The sequence below is a fragment of the Melanotaenia boesemani genome, chromosome 7, assembly GCF_017639745.1.
Source record: "Melanotaenia boesemani isolate fMelBoe1 chromosome 7, fMelBoe1.pri, whole genome shotgun sequence".
NCBI lineage: Eukaryota > Metazoa > Chordata > Actinopteri > Atheriniformes > Melanotaeniidae > Melanotaenia > Melanotaenia boesemani.
The window spans coordinates 9,487,658-9,506,392 of record NC_055688.1 but is presented as its reverse complement, the minus strand read 5'-3'; the positions used below and the strand labels follow the sequence as shown (position 1 = coordinate 9,506,392).

The window sequence follows — 18,735 nt, the reverse complement described above, 5'->3', positions numbered from 1 at the left end:
GAAAAGAAAGACCTTTTCTGCATGATAACACGTATGTTTGACGCGGTGTAAAACCAACACACACAGCTCAGTGTAGCTCAGCTAAACTGAAGCAGAGTTGATCTATAACCTGGTAAAACTTGACGCAGACATTTTACAGTGCAGCTCTCTGATTTAGCCCAGCTTCGGTTCTTTTTCCTCCAATAACAGACTAGCGGGAAAGAAAAATCAACATCATACATATGAAGCAAACAGATGCCTGTTTACATTTTCAGCTGACATGGAGCAACATTAAAAATCATCACTTATCAAGCTGCGGAAAACAAGTCCAAAGAAAAGATGTGTTCATCAGGTGGATGGATGCTGATTTTAATGTTGCTGCATATCTGATGAAAATGCAAATAAGCACCAATTTCTGCCTGAGCAAAATGTTTCTTTGTTTTTTAATTATTATTATTATTTGAAAATAGAAAATTTTCCAAATACAGAAAATAAATGTATAAAATAATCAAATAGAATACAGAATAAGATAAAAATATGTGGTTCTTTAGCTGCTAAATGCTCACTGTTATCTCCTGAACTGTGAAGGTTTTTAGGCTGATAAACAACCACAGACACTGATGCTGGTTTGAACTGAGCTGAGCTTTATTGGCTCATTTGTTTGATATCTACTGTGCACTGGGCCCATAAAAACAAAAAAAGGAAAAGAAAAATCTCATGACTCCCAAAGTCACCAGACTTCAATTTAATAGAGATGATTCTTTTCTGTAAAGCAGCTGAAAGCAATAAAGAGTTCACTGAAATTATTTGCTTTAACTGTTTGTCATGTTGACAAAAAGTATACGCTAACATGTTAACTAATCTCTGACTAATAACCGGGTACTTGAACTAACATCATCAAGACAAATGTACAGGCAGAGTGTGAAAACAAAATTAAACTGAGGGACATTTTCAAAGGTAATAAGATGTGCTACAAAACTGTGACCCTGATACACACAAATATTACAAAATAAATATTGACATTAAGGTTTAAAGATCATTTAGTGTATTTATACTTCATTATGCCTCTAAAGAGATGGTTTATAATTGAAATGCATCATTTAAAAAGAAAAACAAGAGCAGTTCTGCAATATAAAACTAAAACCTGCTAAAATCACAGATAATTTCATTTGAAAGTGATGATTGTTTCATTCACTGCTGTGACCTCCTGCCAGGGAAGACACTCACTGGGTCGTCGAAGCGATATGCAAATGAAATGAAAGCTGCTTTGATGATTCAGTGTCTACCTGCCAAGTAGGATTACATGTAATCCTTCTGTGACTATGTACCAAGTTCATTTTGACCTGTATCCACACCTCATGTCCACATCAACAAAAACACCCCCCCCTGATCTTCATACCATCAGCTCTGACGTCCACGTCGCTGGATGTCATCATGGCGGATCGGGTGGTTTTGGTGGGTGGCTGGGCGTCGCCTCTCCCAGCCTTACAGATCCTGATGCAGGGAAGTCAAGGAGTCCGGCATTGACAGCTTCTAACTGGGAAAAGACAAAAGCAGGTCCATGTGAGATGTGGCGTCAGGAGGCAAATGAGACCACGAATTGTACGACTGTAACCAGACATGAAAGTATAAAATTCATCATCCTCACTGGAAAACATGGAAATAATAACAATTAACCATCTTATAACAAAAGAAAAAAAAGATAAATGCTTTGTACTTGTGTAGTATCTGCTGAGAGGCTAAAATGTTGAGTTTAGTGAAACGATTTACTGATCTGAACCACATCACTCATGATGTAAACTGAACTTGAGTATTGACATCATGTGCTTCATTCTTGACTTTTTAACTAAAAGTTCACAACTCTGTGATAAGCAGACGAGGTACAGAGCCTTCTCAAATCATTCACGTCTCACTGTGAGTCTGTTCCAGGACAATGAGACCAGCCTCAGCCTACTTATCAGTGACTTCGTAAACAGGTGATGAACTTGTTATGAGTTCAAATGTCTTTATGAAAGCATGCTGACTGACTGAATACGAACTTTTAGGGTGTCAGGATCTTAAAAGAGAAGAAAAACTATTGAACTACAGCTGATTGATGGGGCACAGCATGTTCCATATAATGGAGATTAAAGCTGCTTGAACTTCAAATGACACCTCAAACCCTTCTGAGCATCAGCACCTTCAATCTGGACTAAAGTTTGCTCCTAATGTGCAGCATAAAGTAGAAAAAAAGTCAGGATGTTTTACCAGGTTGTGCTCACACAATTTCTTTGCATTGGTATGAAATGAAACAGGTCACCTGTCCAGGGTGTACCCTGCCTCTCACCTGTTAATGCTGGGATAGGCTCCAGCTTACCCACGACCCTTAATGGACTAAGCGGTTCAGAAAATGAAAGGTATTATACAATTTGTTTGTTTCAGCTAATTTGAGATCACAAGCTAAGTGTACAAACACCTAGTCAGCAAAACAGCTCAAACCACATTGGAAGAAATTTACTGACTTCTGGAGATCATGAAGTCATTTCTCAGCATTTCTCATCATTTTACAGATAAAATGCTGAAATAATAATAAAAAAAACAGCACATTTCCTTTAGTAATCATCATTTACTGCATCAAAGTCAAACGTTCACTCAGCTTCATTCTAATACCACTTTACCAAATTTGTGAAAACTAACTTCTATCTTTTCTTGGAGGTGTGAAACTTCACAAATGGCTTAACGCCAGTTCAAGGAATCCTTATCTTAACTAGCAATGATTATCATCGTAAGCTCCCTCTGATCCATTATAATCAGGCTGCGGTTGGGAGAAAAGCAATACTGCTTAAGCAAACAAAAATGCAACACTGAAAAACGCTTAGCTAAAGATCCTTTAGTGCACATTCTGCTCTTTCTTTTCCTGCAGCCGATGTCAGATGGTCTTTCAGGAAGGCTCCGCAGGCCACTAAGCCACAGTGTTATGTAAGAGCAGCCTAATGGCTGGTAGTTGTTTATAATCTGCTGTGTTCTCACACATTTATTTGAGGTATTTTTCTTCCACCTGCCAATTTACTGCAATGGCGATGTGACAATAAAGAAGTTGGGACAACAAAGTCGCTTTAAGGAACCAAACCTGAGTGTTTCCCGGTTACAGCACCACTATCAGCTAATGAGATCAAGAGCGATTACAACATAGACTTCTAACTAAACAAGACCCCCTGCAAACATGCTCTGTTTTAAAGATGCCTACCTCAACTCTCTCAACTATTTCTTCTTTGACATGTAAAACGAAATGAGGTCATCTGACGGAAAACTACCCTGATTCTCGTGTCTCAAAAAGGAGTGAAACTTGATTTCTCCTGAGAGCTTGGATGATCTGTGGCTGGCACAAAAACAACAGCGTTCCTGTGAGTCAGCCCAAGTGTCAAAATTATGAGCCACTCAGCTATTTTCTGGACGTGTCATGGCAGGACTGAACCTTATCAGTGTGCACTTCCTGCTATCAGAAATTCAAAAGCATCTTCCTAACATTGACATACATATTCAATACAGTAAAAAAAATCTATTCCCAGCATATATGCAGAAAAGTGAAAAAGCCCACAAATAAAATTTTAGAGACATTAAAAAGGAGTTACACCTCTTTTCTTATGATCTACTAATTTGCCATCAACTTGTAAGATAAAAATACAACTATTATGACATTTGAGAGGCTGAAACCTGCATATTACCTGCATTTTGCCCGACAAGTACAATAGTTATTTACAAGTCATGTGAGTTATTTCCTGTGGCTTATTTGCTTGTCAAATGCCACAGATCAAAAGAGACACTTCAGACAATAGTCTATACTTTCGGTTTGATCCTTAGCAGCCAAAGGGGTTTCATTTACTCTTTAGTGTAAACACTCACCTTTACATTAAAATATGTAAACGTCAATATATAAAGGAGGATACAGCCTCTGATGTTTGCTGATGATCAGCAAAGTGCCTGTTAAACCAGGGCGCGGTCAGAGTAAATTAACTGTAAACTACGTGTTGGTTTTGTTATTTTATTAACGTATGTTTCAATGAGACCTGTCGACCTTTCATGACAGCATCAGACGCACACACACACACACACACACACACACACACACACACACACACACACACACTACAGACCGATCAGATCAACGCGGTAATCGCATTAATAAAAACAACCGGTAATCTTTGGCCAGGAGACGTGCCAATGTCTCGGTCGTCTCAAATGACATGAAACAGACAACTATCACTGGTGTTTTTGAGCAACAAACCACGCAATTTCCCTGCCTGTGACTGATGTTATTGGTCTAAAAATTAAGCTGCTAAAACAGAGCTGTGAAGTCTCAGAGGAAGCCGCAAAGAGGGGCGCGTGTCCTGAGCTAAAAACTGCCAGCTTTAGATTAGATATCCTAATAAGCATGTTAAGAGGAAGACAGAGAAATATCTAAAATGGGCATGACTAAGTTGTTAAAGCCATCGAAGCTAAGGTTATGTGCCGTAAAACTGGGTTAGCCAACGTTAGCAGCAGCAGGTTCCGATGCCATCTTTGTGTTCATAAACACCCAACGAGCTCGGCCCATAACAAAAGCGCAAGCCTACCTTGGAAATACCGTGTGGTCAACGTCCTCTGCTGTCCTGTCCTTTTGTCAGAGGCTGGCTTTCTGGCTGACCTCGCCGCAGACCTCTTATTTTCGTATCGCTGTCATATCAAGTTGAATACAGCGCGGCGGCGCGGCACAGATTGAGAGCAAAACAAGACTCCGCTCTGCTGCTCTCAGCGGTGTCACGGCCCAGCGGTGTGGTCACGTGACCGTGCCGGGGACGTGGTCGTGCCGTTCGACGTTCTGTTGTCATGGAGACAGATTAAACCTTAGCATGTTAAAACAGTTACAGACTTAAATGCATTTTTTAAGACCCAGCTGTATCACATTAATATGTAAAATAAATAAATAATTTAAAGAAAGAAAACTTGTTCAGGAAACGGAAGCACAGCTCATAAAAAATATGGAAAATATATATTTTAAAAACGTAATAAACATCAACCATTTTGTTTTATTGCATTTTATAGTAATGAAGTGTGCTGAAAGAAAGACGTGTTCTTTAAATTGTCAAGTTCTTAGAAAAGCACTCGATGTCACTGTTGGCGAGGCTTTCATTTTGAGGGGCAAAAGAAGGGAGAAAAAAGGAATTGGAAGCACTTGGTTTGCTCACCGGGACGGTCAATGAACCGCGAGTACTTTTCAAGTCGTCTTTAGAGGATTGAAATAATTCAAATCAAAGAAACCAATTTCGAGACCTTTTTCAGGGATTACACTACAAGAAACAGAATAAATAAATAAATGTTTGCCCTTTTGCTTCTATCTCGTGTCTTCATTAAACTAATAATTACTAAAATATACTTTTTATTTGTTTATTTTGTATACATGTCTATTATAATGAATTCACATTATAGACGATTGAGAACAATGTGCACAGAACGACACAACTAAATCGTTGAGCATACAAATTATAAAAAGACACTGAATTTGGAGCATGGAGACAATGTTTTTTTGTTCTTCTTCTTCTTTTCTATTGTTGGAGGAAGATAAAGTACAAATATAAAGCTTTACTTCTTTTATGAAAGAGATGCATGGTTTTGTTTTGATAACTTTGCACTTATGGATGTAAAATTTGGCCAATGTAATGTTAACTCAAGAAAGCGGAACGTAGCACGGTTTACTTTTTTCTTATGTATGTCATCAGTTTTATTATTATATTTTTTCTAATTTATGTATTAATAGAATTTTATATTTTACACATTTAAACAACTTTGGGGCATAAAATAGGTTTATATGCGCACAGAGGGATTGGGTTTTACTCTGAAAACCGGAAGTCCTGTTGTGTCTCTAATGATTGTAGCTTAGCAGCGGTCGGCTAGCATTAACTAGGCAGGTAGCTTGATTTTCAGGAGGCATTTTGTAGAACTTGCATAACATTCAAAGTCCTCAAAAGTGCACAGCTGCTCCGATCACCAGGTTGCGACACGTTAGTGCAAACATGACCGTAAGTTGTTTCAATGTTTTTTTTTTTCTTTTATTTGTTATAAGATTTATCTTTATTGCGTAGCTACTTTTACTTTCACTGTAGCATGGAAGCTAGATTTTAAAGTCATTCTGACTTGCTTATTTTAGAGTCACTGATGCCACAGGATAAGAATATGCCACTTTGGTCAGCAATTTTATTTGGTCAGTTGATTTGATTAAGGAGTGTAAATCCAGCAGCTCGTGAAGTTAGCCGATGTGGCTAGCTCAGTTCAGTTGATGAATATGTAGGATCAATGGTGGAATACAATCCTGTATCACTTCCCAACGTCCTAATCAAGACTGATCTCACTTTAAGCTGCACCTACATGCTCTGAAAATAGTTAAACGCCACTGATGAGGAATTAGATTTTAGATTTTGAATTATAGTCAAACAAATGGCATCTGTCTCTAACAGAAGCACGAGTTTGAGGTGGCCATGACGTGTGAGGGATGCTCAGGAGCTGTCACCAGAGTTCTCAACAAGCTGGGAGGTGAGCTGACACATCTTCATCGTGTCTTCTTATTTAACACACCGACACCAGCCACTTCTGTCCTGTTCCAGATTAAAGTCTGGGTTAGAAGTGGCACAAGTTGAAACCACTACAGATGGTCCTAGTTCAGCTCAAAGCTTGTAAGATGTCTTGCATGAAGATTTTTACTGGCCGCTTCCACACCAGTACATGCAGACCTTCCTGATTTAGGTTTCTGCTATCCCCACGTCCTGAAAGCAGCTCCATAGTTTTATAACCTAGAAACTTCAAAATTATGAATGGTTGAAACAGACATTTGGAAGAGCTTAAGTAATTAATTTGTAGCATTTAAAATATTTTGTGATACTAGATGATGAAACTGTTTTAATTATTGTCAAGTTTGGGTTATATATATATTGTATATATATTATATATTGTATTAGAGCCACACTAATAAGCACAGGTGAATATTTTCCTTATCTTGTCAGCAAAAATAAATGACAGATGCAACATTAACTTGGGACTCTTCTAATTAAAACTAGACACAGCCTATCAATCTGATGCTTTAGCCATCATTCTTTGGTTAATTCAGCCATGTGAGTTCATATCTAAGCACAAGTAAGGCGCTCAGATGTCTGTTTAAAAATTTTTTAGAAATCTTTTTAGAATATTCTGATTATACAAAATTTGAGCGTATTTCTAAAGAAAAGTGTCATAGACAGCGTACATTATTCACACTGGAAGATTTCTTTCATTAATGGGTCTTTTGTCTTGCCTCAGAGTGTCCAGTCGAAGCAGAAGAGGATTTTAAATGATCATAAAGCGGCTCGCAACTCGTGACTTCTTAGCTCTAGGTGTCGAGTCAGTCTGCGAGTCACCTGACACTGTTGTGCTTTCTGTCCTTGCTTTTAATTTGGTTAATCATTTAAATGTTCAGTAGCCAAGTTTTATTTTTATTTTTCTGTCTCTACCCAGTCCCACACTCTGGACTGTAACATTACAAGATATTTATAATTAGGAAAAGTAGCCTTAAAAACATTATTTTTAGATCCTCTTTAACAATTAGATCCCATATTACAAAGGGAAGACGATTTGTCTAAATAGATCCAGAAACAAAGAACTGATTGTTTTTAAACTGTCCAGGTGTAGTCATTCAAGACGCTGGCATGTCTGACAGTGTGGCTGATTTCTGGACTCAAACCATGGACCTCTGTTTTTTCTCTGCTCTCAGATGTAAAGTTTGAGATCGACCTGCCAAAGAAACTGGTTTGGATCGAGTCAGACAAAGATGTGGATGTCCTCATGGAGACGCTAAAAAAGTGTGGAAAAGAGGTCAAATACAATGGAACCAAGTGAATGAATCAGCTCCATGCACAACAGGTGACATGCTTCTGTTAGAAGTGTTAAAGTCCTTTTTCTTGCTAGTTGAACTCATAATTTCCCGTTTATGATCCTGTGGTTTATTACTTTTATCGACTTTGACTTTTAGAAACTGGGAACGGTAAAATTAGGGGCAGTGAGTTTGATACAACTCAAGTCAGAAAAAGTTGGAAGTTTATTTCTTTGACATTAGTATAAGCCTAAGATATTTATGTTATTTATAATAAATATTCATTTTAGATACACATTCCAAAAAAAAAAAAAAAAAAAAGGTTGGGATGAGGGAAATCTGGGAGAAAATATGATGCTATTGTAAAGAGGTGAATTCAACAGGTGATTATAATCATAATTTGGCACAAAAGAAGTGTCCATGAGCGCCTTTGAGAAGCAAAGATGGGCAGAGGACTGTTGTTTTAATGCAGATACATGAGAAAATCATTGAACAGTTTACAAGTAATGATCCTCAAAGAAGTGTTGGGAAGGATGTGCATATTTCTCCCTCTGAACTGGACACCATGATCTCCGATCCTGCAGGCAGCAATACATCAAGAACTGTTATTCATCCACAGCCGACAGAACCACATGAACAAGAGTGTTGCTGTTTTAAAGTTTAATGTGCAAAAAAGAAGTTGCATTTTCACCTTGTTTAGAGGTGGCATTAAGGTTTCTCGACTCGGAGGCATCTGAGATGGACCATCACACAGTACACATGTGGACTGTGGTCTAATTAATCAGTATTCCAGATGTTTATAGGAAGAAATAGAGCAAAAAGCCAAAAAGGGAATCCATACTGATTGGTAAAAAGGCTAAAAACCAGGTTCTGTGATGGGATGGGGTTGTATCCGTGCAACACCAGACTGTCACACCTTAAAAACAAATGGGAGAAATTAACAACTACAACTCTTAAAAAACTCAACGTCTTGGTATTCTCAGTGCCCAGAGGTTGTTTACGTGTTTACTAGCAACATTACAAAGAGGCAAAAGCTTTTCTGCCCCAGCTTTTAGGATGTGTTTAGGCCTGTAGGTCTGTACTTACCGATCTGCTCACAAAATGAAATCACCTTGCTGGCATTTTCCATAATTGTGTGTATGATTGTGTTTTCTTTTAGGAAGTCCTTGCTGCTGGTAGAAATGAAGATTTGTTCCTGAACTCGAGTTAATCACCTTCCCTAAGGAGTCCCTGTCGGTGCCAGTCTCATCCAGCTCAAACACACAAAAAAACACCCCTTGGATGCAGATCTTTAATCATGAAAAACAATCATGATTGTTTTCCATAAAACACACACACACACAAAATACCACATCTTCCTCCTAAATACTTGGCTGGCCTTTTAAATTTCTCCACCTTCATGTTCTAATGATGATCTGTCCACGCTGGTGATTTCCATACTTGTTTAATCGGAGAGAAGACTTCAGGTTTTAATCTGATGTCTTGGATACGTAACAGGTGGGGGATGAGGCAGGTTTGGTTGCTTTATGTTCTTAAATATGAACTGAAGCTGAATCAGAACCCACAGGACAAGCGGCTCGAGGTTGGAAGTGGATAAAAAGATGCTTGTTACTGATTTGGGGGTAAAATACCTTAAAGTTAAAAGAAAGCCTGTTAAAATTCCTTTAGCTCAATTTAAGCACATTCCCAGGATTCTTCTTAAACACAGGAAAACTACTGGATGTGTCTGAACCTTGACTCACTGTTATTGAGCAAAGTGAGTGTGTAGATCTGCTCTAAGGGGACCATCTGCTGGACTTCTCTTCATTATGGTTTACACTACAAAATGCTACATGTCACTCTTATGGTGTTTATTCAGATTTTCTAATGGATAATCATGTTTTTATTGTTGTGTTACATTCTATTTTGGTTATTTTTGAGGTAAAAAGATGACCACATTTTCCAGGGTTTGTCAGATTAACCATCAGTATTGGTATGTTGTCTGCACACAGGAAATAAAATCAATTCTGCCTCACACTTTAGCCTTTTATTGCTGCTTTGTTTGGCCTCATTCAGTACAAATATTTGACTGTTATTTAACGGTATGTTGCCCTTCTGATGGACCACAGAATGTGGCAGTAGGAAAACTGGAAGATCATTTTACAAATTTAGATATTAGCATTTATAAGTAATCCTAATAAAAAATGTTTTGTCCCACTTGCAATTAAAACATTTAATTACATTTCCTCTTCAGTATTTTCACTAAAATGATTTAACCTCAGCAGAAGTTCTTTGGATTTGATGCAAGCGTTGCAGAAGAGAAATAGCCCCTTAATCCAGTTTAATTAGGGTTTTATCATTTTGTCCTTCTTAAACCAGCATATCCACAGCGATACAGGACACGTGCATCAACCTTCAGCTGATCCATCTACTGGCTGAAGCCTCATTAGAAATGGTCTTCATGGTGGCTGTGAAGAAGGCCTTTTAAAAGAAAGGAAGCAGGGAGAAGAGGTTGAGGTATGCCAGGTGATGCAGAAACTGGACTGAAAGTCAGTGGCAACAGGTCTGATGGAGGAATGAATCCTCCCCAGACTCCGGGTAGCGTGTGAAGAAATTATGGTTGAGCCAATGTAACCAGTGTCTACTACATATTCAGAGAAATTTCAGGAATGCTTGTCTTACAAACAGTAAATTAATATAGAAACAAATGCAGAAATCCACAGGTAAAAGCTGTAACAAATATCCTTCAAACTACGCCACTGATGTAGAAATGTCACCACAGCGATGCTCTCTGGCCCCTACAGTCTACACAAAAACACTTTGTGCTCTTCACTGCTTAGAAAGAAAAGAAAATACATGTCTGATACTGTCTAGAAACCATTCTGGTGTAAAAGACTGTGTTGTAACCAAATATCAGTCTATGTGTAGTCTTGTAACTAAACAGTTAGCTGTCACTATGTGCTGATGAACTGCATGTGAATATCGGCATGACCTTCCCCCTGCAAGGTGAAAATGTGCCGATTTAATTTTATTTAAACACTTTAACCACTAGGAGGGGCTGTTTGATCAAGATCTTTCACTTTCAGTAGAAAAGTACATCATTTTATCCTCATTATTCCAAGAAACACAATAGATTAGATGAAAAAAAAAAAGAATCAGAAATTTCTACTGTTAATTTTGTCAGGAGGCAACACATGTTTGGATATGTGGACCATTTGGGAACAAAGGGAAGCTTCCTACGTTCAGTGTTTGAAGTATCCAGACTGGTATCATCCTGCCTGGTTTTCTCCAGTTATGCCTCCTTTTTTAGCTCAGATTCGGCTGAAGTCCATCGCACCAGGGCTCGCCCTGAAAAACAGGTGTTTTGAGTTTCTCGGCCAGGTTACAATGAGCAACATATGGTGAAAGTATTTCCTGAGTGTGTGACTGTTTTCATGTATGTATTAAGTCAAAGAATAACAGATTGAAAGATATTAAAGCCTCCTTATTGCAGGCAGATTCATCTCTCCTCACCGGTAAAGCATATGGTGGTGCAGCAGACATTGGTCCAGCCAAAGTCCTGCAACAGTTCAGTTTCTTATCACCAACAGGTAGTCGGAGTGCTGTGATGGAGAGCTGCTGGGGTTGGAGAGGAGAATATCACAAAGCAGCCAGAGGAACGTGATGGGCTGCATTTACTTTAAAAACATGAACCCTCACAATAGATTTTCACATTTACCTGACTAACTTCGCAATTCTTTTTGCACCTTTTCCAATCAAGACTAAGACCAACAGCAGATTTTTGTCCATTATGATTCCACAAGCAAAACATTTGCTCTAGGAAACTTGTGTGAAAAAGTTATCACAAATTTTTTTTAAATGACAGTTACATGAATTTATCTACATCATCGCCTCATCCATTGCGATGAAGATGAGATGGCTCAGGCATCTATGAGGCCAGATCAGTCTCAATAAGAATGAACTCACGCCAGGTGTTTCACAAATGCACACGCTCTGGTTTGTATTCGTATTTCAGAATCGGAAATGCACACGCTCTGGTTTGCATTCGTATTTCAGAATCGGAAATGCACACAATCTGTTTCACAAATGCACACGCTCTGGTTCACAAATATAATTTTGAGGCACACTTGTAAGATTATACGAATTGCTGAACGTGCATTTACGAATTCTCTGCGGTGGATTTTGAGACTCCCCTGACGCCGCAGTGTAACGAATCTCACCATTGGTTGACTAATCTGTCAATCAAATTTCCGAGTGTGATTGACAGATTCATCAGTCAATCAGTTAATTCGATAACATTACATGATCTACAACGAGGGAATGTAAGATAAATGTGTTACTTACAGGTTGTGATTGTTGCGTCTCCTCCATGTCTGCCCGCTAGTTGGACTTTAACTACCATGCTCAAATAGCAGTATTAGCTCTGCGACAGGTCTAAAAGTGTGGAGAAAATGTAAGTAGCAGTATGATTGGCTGAATGCAAACACACCTGATTGACCGATGAATCTGTCAATCACACTCGGAAATTTGATTGACAGATTAGTCAACCAATGGTGACATTCGTTACACTGCGGCGTCAGGGGAGTCTCAAAATCCACCGCAGAGAATTCGTAAATGCACGTTCAGCAATTCGTATAATCTTACAAGTGTGCCTCAAAATTATATTTGTGAACCACAGCGTGTGCATTTGTGAAACAGATTGTGTGCATTTCCGATTCTGAAATACGAATACAAACCAGAGCGTGTGCATTTGTGAAACACCTGGCGTGAGTTCATTCTTATTGAGACTGATCTGGCCTCATAGGCATCTGGTTAGGATTCCTCCTAGACACCCCCCTGGTGTGGTGTTCTGCACACATCCCACCAAGCCGAGATCCTGGGGAAGACCCATGACTGGCCTGGGAAAGCCTTGGGATCCCCCCCAACCCCGGATAAGCTGAAGGAGAAGCTGGAGAGAGGGAAGTCTGGTCTCCCGGCTTAGGCAGCTGCCCCCGTGACCTGACCCCGGATAAGCGGAGGAGAAAATAAGTAGCTTAACACCTAACTTGTGTTGGTCAGATAGGGTTTGAACTCAGATCTGTTGTGGGACAGTTCATACATTAATGCTCTCAGCCATCTTTTTAAGTATGTAATGATTTCAGAGCCTGGAAATTAGAGTCATTTTATGTTTTTAGAGCCTTTATTTGCACCAAAGTAGAACACACCCCGGAGTAGGACAGCATCGTTCCTCTTCTTGTTAAGTATAGGTTTACACTAAAGGACGAGACCAAATGCTACACAATGATGTCATGAATATGTTAGGCATAACATCACAAGTTTTGAGAGTTTTTGTTGCAGCGGTCTGAAATTTGCATGATAGGATGTGTGAAAACTTTATTTTCTGCCCTTTTAAAATGGATGTGTTCAGTATTAGAAACACTAAAAATATTTTGTATTTAATTTATCATTCTTAGCATCCCAAGACCCGAGTTTTAAAACTCACATAATTGAAATACAACCATATTTAGCCATTATTAGACAGCAGAAACTGCAAAGCTAATCAATATTAGAAATGATAGTAGCCTTTGAGTTTAGCTTAGACAGTCTAGAAGTATAATTTATCCAAACGTAGACGTGTGATTTTCATAGATCATGAACTGTCCACAAACAATTTATCTTGGACAACGTATGCTTCCCAGCCAGTTTAGAAGCATAGTGAAGCTTTTTTGCAGACATTACGGAGGGTGAAGAAGACCATGCTGGCCTCAGTCTAAGCCAACCACTGAGGTGAACACAGCCACTCATTGTCTGGAGCACAAACTCCACAGATAACAAGGTTGTAACAGGGTTCCTCATATTACCTTCCCACACACACAGACACTGTCTCTGTTCAGTGATAGTTTTTAAATTCTCTTCTGGGGCAGGAGCTAGAGGTGCTCGACGGTCAAGGTTTTGAATGTCTATACTCCAAAAGTTGTAAAGCAATGCTGTGAAAACATTTATGACGAAATGCAGTGTCATTCTACTCTTTGGTGTGTTTTAGTCTAACGATGAAAATATTTATGCAACAGCACACAAACCAGCAATAATGTTTCAACCAGTACTGTGTAATGCCCTGTAGGTGGCAAAGACACAACATGAAATTGACCCATATCCAGAGACTATTCTAGAGTTTGGGAAGTCTGGGGCCCTGGGCCCTTCAAATCAGCAGCCGTCACCATAATATCCCAAGGAGAGATAATCAAGTGATATTGTATACTTTAACAACAGCATGTTAATAATTTCATGTAAAAAGGAAATATGATTTAACATGGTTCCACGGATGATTAAACTATGTGGTCAAACTTGCATTATGAATCTTTAGGATTACATTTACAGCATAATTTAGCCTGGTAGTTACTGAGGTGGGTTTGGGTCTGGAAAACCTGGTTTTAAGTCCCTGGTGTGCCAAAAATAAAGTCAAACATTGTGATCCTATAAACAAGGCCCATAACCCCCCAAATGCTCCCTATGTGCTGAAACATGGCAGCCCACTACGCTCTAGTAAACCTATAGATGGGTAAAATGCAGATCTTAATTACTCAGTTAGAATTAATAAAGTAAAAATTATTTGAGCCCAAATCTAGAACAGACATATTAGTGAGTTTTATTTAGCTTTGGCAGGGATAAACTGGGGACTGTTTTGTGTTTTCTACTCCGCAGCTTAGAGAAAGAGACTGACTGGCCAGTAATCATTGCCTTCATGAGTTCAAGTTGGTTAGATTTAGGCATGACAAACTAGATCAAGGTCAAGGTGAGGGGAAGAATACGAGCCAATCACAGGCTGGGTAGGGCAGGCTTTCACCGAATTGAGGCACAGATATTCTGTATTCCTAGTAACAGCAGCAGTGATAATCTTCACACATGCATGGAAATGGCACTTCCAGCCTAGATTTAAATTCCCAGCAGACCAAGGCAGAGGTTGCTTCTCTCCCTGAATAAAGTAGCCAGTAGGATATGAAGGAATGAAAGCGGGGATAGATACATACTTTTATTTAAAGATGTTCAGATTTACTGTGAAGCTGCTTAAGGCTGTTCAGTTGTGCAGGAAATTTCAACTGAATATTTATTTCAGGAAATAAATTGGCTGAGCTGTCAGATATGTTTACCATTAAATGCTACTAATTTTGTTTTACAAACATTCATGAGATGGTGTTTAAATGGGAGCAAATCCCTGCTTCTACAAACAGAGAGAAGGCTGCTGCCAGCATGATAAATGATCAAATCTGGGTAATATGTTTCAGTGCCCACACACTTTTAGCCTAAAAATATAGACAACATTTGTCTGCTGCTTCAAATGCATCAGTTTCAGCTCTTCAGCCCAACTCTCTTCCTCAGCAGTCTGGCCCAAGAAAGGGGAGGTTCGTTAATGGCCTGTAGCTGCTCATGGGTGTGTCATGGGGTTTATGTCCTACCACTGGCATGAAAGCACTGACTGACTGCCTGATTTTCTGAATTTTGTTAGTAAAGTAAGAAGCAAACTCATAACATTCCTGGTTGGACAGATATTCTTGGGTTATTGACATTGGAGGATTAGTTAGCCTGTCAACAGTAACGATCAAGGCACGAGTATTATTATTGTTCTTAGCAGTGATTTTAGAAAAGAAAGATTGTCTTGCATTTCTCAGATCCAGATTATAATTACTCAGTCTCTCCTTATAAATCTCGTAGCAACTTTGTTTTCCGCCACCTGCGTTCAGCTTTTCAACACTCTGGTTTTTCAGTTCTTACCAGTGTGACATTTTCTGTGGCGCTCTCCTTGGTATACTTGTAATTTTACCTGAAATGATCCACAGGCTCGTCAACTGAAGGCCAGGAGTATTTTCCCCAATGTACCATTGTCTTCGGTTGTGCACTTTTTCTTTCACATGCTGAGTTAGACCATAGTTATGAAAGACACAACAGATTCTTTGGTCCTGGGGGTTATCAGCATGAATGTTTTTACATTACCAAAAATAACTACACAGTCAAAGTCAACACAGATTATTGACAGCAGTTCAGCAAAATCATCAAAAAATACAATATTCTACATTTTGAGAATTAAAAAAAAAATTTAACTGGCATGTTTGATTTAAAAGGTTTTGCATCATCATTGAATGTATTTACCAGGTTTAACTCCAGTATCAGTGGTAAAGTAACCAGAGCCTCTATTAGCAGCGACCTTATAGACGCACAGCGTTCAGTCAACAGGTGTATCCGTTAGGAACAGCATCCCAGCTGATATTAGAGACTGTACCACATTCAAATTATTTTAAACAAAACTCAAATGTTAGCTGAAGAGGAACCAGACATATGACCACCAATGACTGTTCTTTTACTTATGTTTTATGTCTCAAGTGTTGGATTGTGTTGGATAAGTTTTGTCATTATTTTTGTAAACTGCTTTTATATTTCCTTGATCTGCCAGGGACGATGGAAAGTAGCCACTGGCTAATTTTGGCATATTTATATTTTTATCTCCATTAATATGCATTGTCCCATTTAAATATATAAATAAATAATATTAATAGTAATAATAGTATTTAGGTGACCTGTATATGTCTAGGAACACCGAATGAGAGGGAATTCATCTGGAGAATCACATATTCGAATGAAGCAAAGTTTTTATAAGACATGAGCTTGCATTGGAGGGAGTCATTAAACAAAACAGCTACTCCTCCACCTTTCATATGAGACCTTTCTTCCTGTTAAAACAAGAAAAACAAGAAATCAAGTTTGTGTTTTGTAATAAAATAAATCGATTAAGAATGTTTTTCCAGCCAAAGATCTGACATTTAGTAAAGCTAGCTCCAGTTTTTGTTACAGGCAGGCTGAGGCTGATGAGGAATAAAGACAAGATTTGATAAGTTTATAGAATTTATTGGGTGAATTTTGTTTCAGCCTTTTTTTTCCCTTTTTGTTACCTAAATCAAACAGGGATAAAAAAAAGAGATAAAAGAAAATACTTGCATATTAGAAATGTGATTTATGGCTCTTTCAAGGGAGCCGGATGTTGAGGAGCCGTTCCTTTCAAAGAGCCATTCAATAGACTGGCTCATTCTCACAGTATCTTACAAAATTTCACAATATATAAGAATGACAAACCATCAAAATATGTACCTATAGAAAATCTACTATACAAGATTTAAATGAATAGAGCGTGTTGGACATCAGACCTCTATGATGTCACAAATGTGAAGGCATTGTGGAAAATTTGTAAATAAAAGGAATGGCTCACAAATAAATGGCGCACAGCTGTACCTCGGTTCGCATCATTCATTTAAAAGAGCCGTTCAAAAGGATCGATTCGTTCAGGAACGTCACATCTCTATTGCATATCAGTTTATCCTGGAGAGAGCCACGAGTCCCTATATAGTTGCAGCCTGGACCCAGCACATATCAGTTAGGACTGTGATGTGCCGTGCTGTTATCAGGCTGTGGAGACAAATGACGAATTTTGTTCTGCTTGGGGGTGAAGAGGGGGGCACTGGGGCTGTGACAAGTGTATCAGCGTTCTTTGGGGAGGTTTAGGTGGGATGTTTCAGGGGGAAAAGATGGGACTGGGGCATGGGGTCAGTTTGGTTGCAGTAGTCACCAACACCTTCATCTGGGCAGTGAAGTCCAGGAGGGGGGATAGGGAGGCTGGGAAGGAGTGTAACCCTGATAGAATATGATAACATGCAGGGGCTGAGCCTCGCTGGCAGCTTTTGGGGCTTCCTGTATCTCATGGTCTTCAGAAGGGGGCTGAGGTAGTTTTAGCTCAAGGTTTCCACTTATCGTGTTGTTTTGGTCTCTTGTCTTGTCTGAGGGAACAGAGTGTCTATTCAGAAAATAAAACAGGTTGGAGGCGAACAGCTTCACTCCTGACCTATTTACGCAGAATCATTCTTAAAAAAAATCTTAATATTAAAAAAAGAAAACATGCATAGACAAACAATATGCATGGATGTTAACATGCATACACAGAAAAACATTCTGTCCTCAGCTGACTAGTAAAATAATATAAAAAATTCTGTATGTTTGTGTCCCATGGGTTGGGGCGAAGTGGAATGTGTTACATGAAGTACTATCACATCCTGTCTAACACGCCAAAAACAACATACCCATCATCAGAAAGCTGCAGTCAGACAGGCAAATGTGCTGTTTGACTGACGAGAGCAAATATTCAGTTGACCCTGCGGCTTCACGTCTGCCTGCGAGTTTCTGTCGTATATTTCTTCACTGTTTGGTGGAAATTCATCTTCCTGTTGTAACCCGGGGTATGGGTTGGACACCCCTCATGTCCCTCAGATATAAAGATTTTGCAGCTGTAAATGAATGTTTGCATATAATATCAGTTTGTATTTGTAAATCAAGTTTTGTCCTATAAAAAAATCTGCCTGAGAAGTTCAAGTTTGTGAATGTGTTGAAAAAGATTTATATGGTTGTAATGTGTTTCAGTGCCCACACACTTTTAGCCTAAAAATATAGACAACATTCGTCTGCTGCTTCAAATGCATCAGTTTCAGCTCTTCAGATTTAGCCCAACTCTCTTCCTCAGCAGTCTGGCCCAAGAAAGGGGAGGTTCATTAATGGCCAGTAACGATCAAGGCACGAGTATTATTATTGTTCTTAGCAGTGATGTCAGAAAAGAAAGATTGTCTTGCATTTCTCAGATCCAGATTATAATTATAAAAGTAAAAAAAACAAGCAAAATACAAAAACAAAAAAACAACAACAAAAAAACACTTATCATGTCCTACTTGGTCTTGAATAATGAGTAAATCTGTCAGTGCCAATGTAACTAAAGAAACGCAACTATACACGTACTGAACATGAAATTAAATGAAACAGAACACGTATTCATTAAAAATAATTAATACCTTATTTAGAGGGCATAGTTGCATGCTCTTGGATGAATAGTGACATAAGATGCTCTTTTCGGT

At 38.8% G+C, this 18,735-nt stretch overlaps 2 protein-coding genes and 1 long non-coding RNA gene across 3 annotated transcripts in view; 1 reads left to right on the top strand and 2 right to left on the bottom strand.

The window, feature by feature from the left end:
• Positions 1–4,772, bottom strand: part of slc36a1 (solute carrier family 36 member 1) — a 64,985-nt gene extending 60,213 nt beyond the window's left edge. The window contains exons 1-2 of the mRNA XM_041989960.1: positions 4,572–4,772; positions 1,379–1,516 (exon numbers count right to left, since the gene is read on the bottom strand). Coding sequence (XP_041845894.1) covers positions 1,379–1,415 — 37 coding nt within the window. The 5' untranslated portion in view covers positions 1,416–1,516; positions 4,572–4,772. The remainder of the gene's footprint in view (positions 1–1,378; positions 1,517–4,571) is intronic.
• A 1,084-nt stretch (positions 4,773–5,856) lies between these two features.
• atox1 (antioxidant 1 copper chaperone) lies at positions 5,857–9,850 on the top strand. The gene is made up of 4 exons (XM_041989969.1): positions 5,857–6,014; positions 6,450–6,525; positions 7,736–7,884; positions 8,994–9,850. Exons 1-3 carry the CDS (start codon positions 6,009–6,011, stop codon positions 7,858–7,860), a joined length of 207 nt encoding a protein of 68 aa, XP_041845903.1. The 5' UTR covers positions 5,857–6,008; the 3' UTR covers positions 7,861–7,884; positions 8,994–9,850.
• A 1,210-nt stretch (positions 9,851–11,060) lies between these two features.
• On the bottom strand, positions 11,061–12,207 carry LOC121642906. The gene is made up of 3 exons (XR_006011009.1): positions 12,158–12,207; positions 11,327–11,431; positions 11,061–11,161 (listed from the first exon to the last, which is right to left on the bottom strand). It is a non-coding gene; the product is annotated as an uncharacterized LOC121642906 (long non-coding RNA).
• Between the last annotated feature and the right edge of the window lie 6,528 nt (positions 12,208–18,735).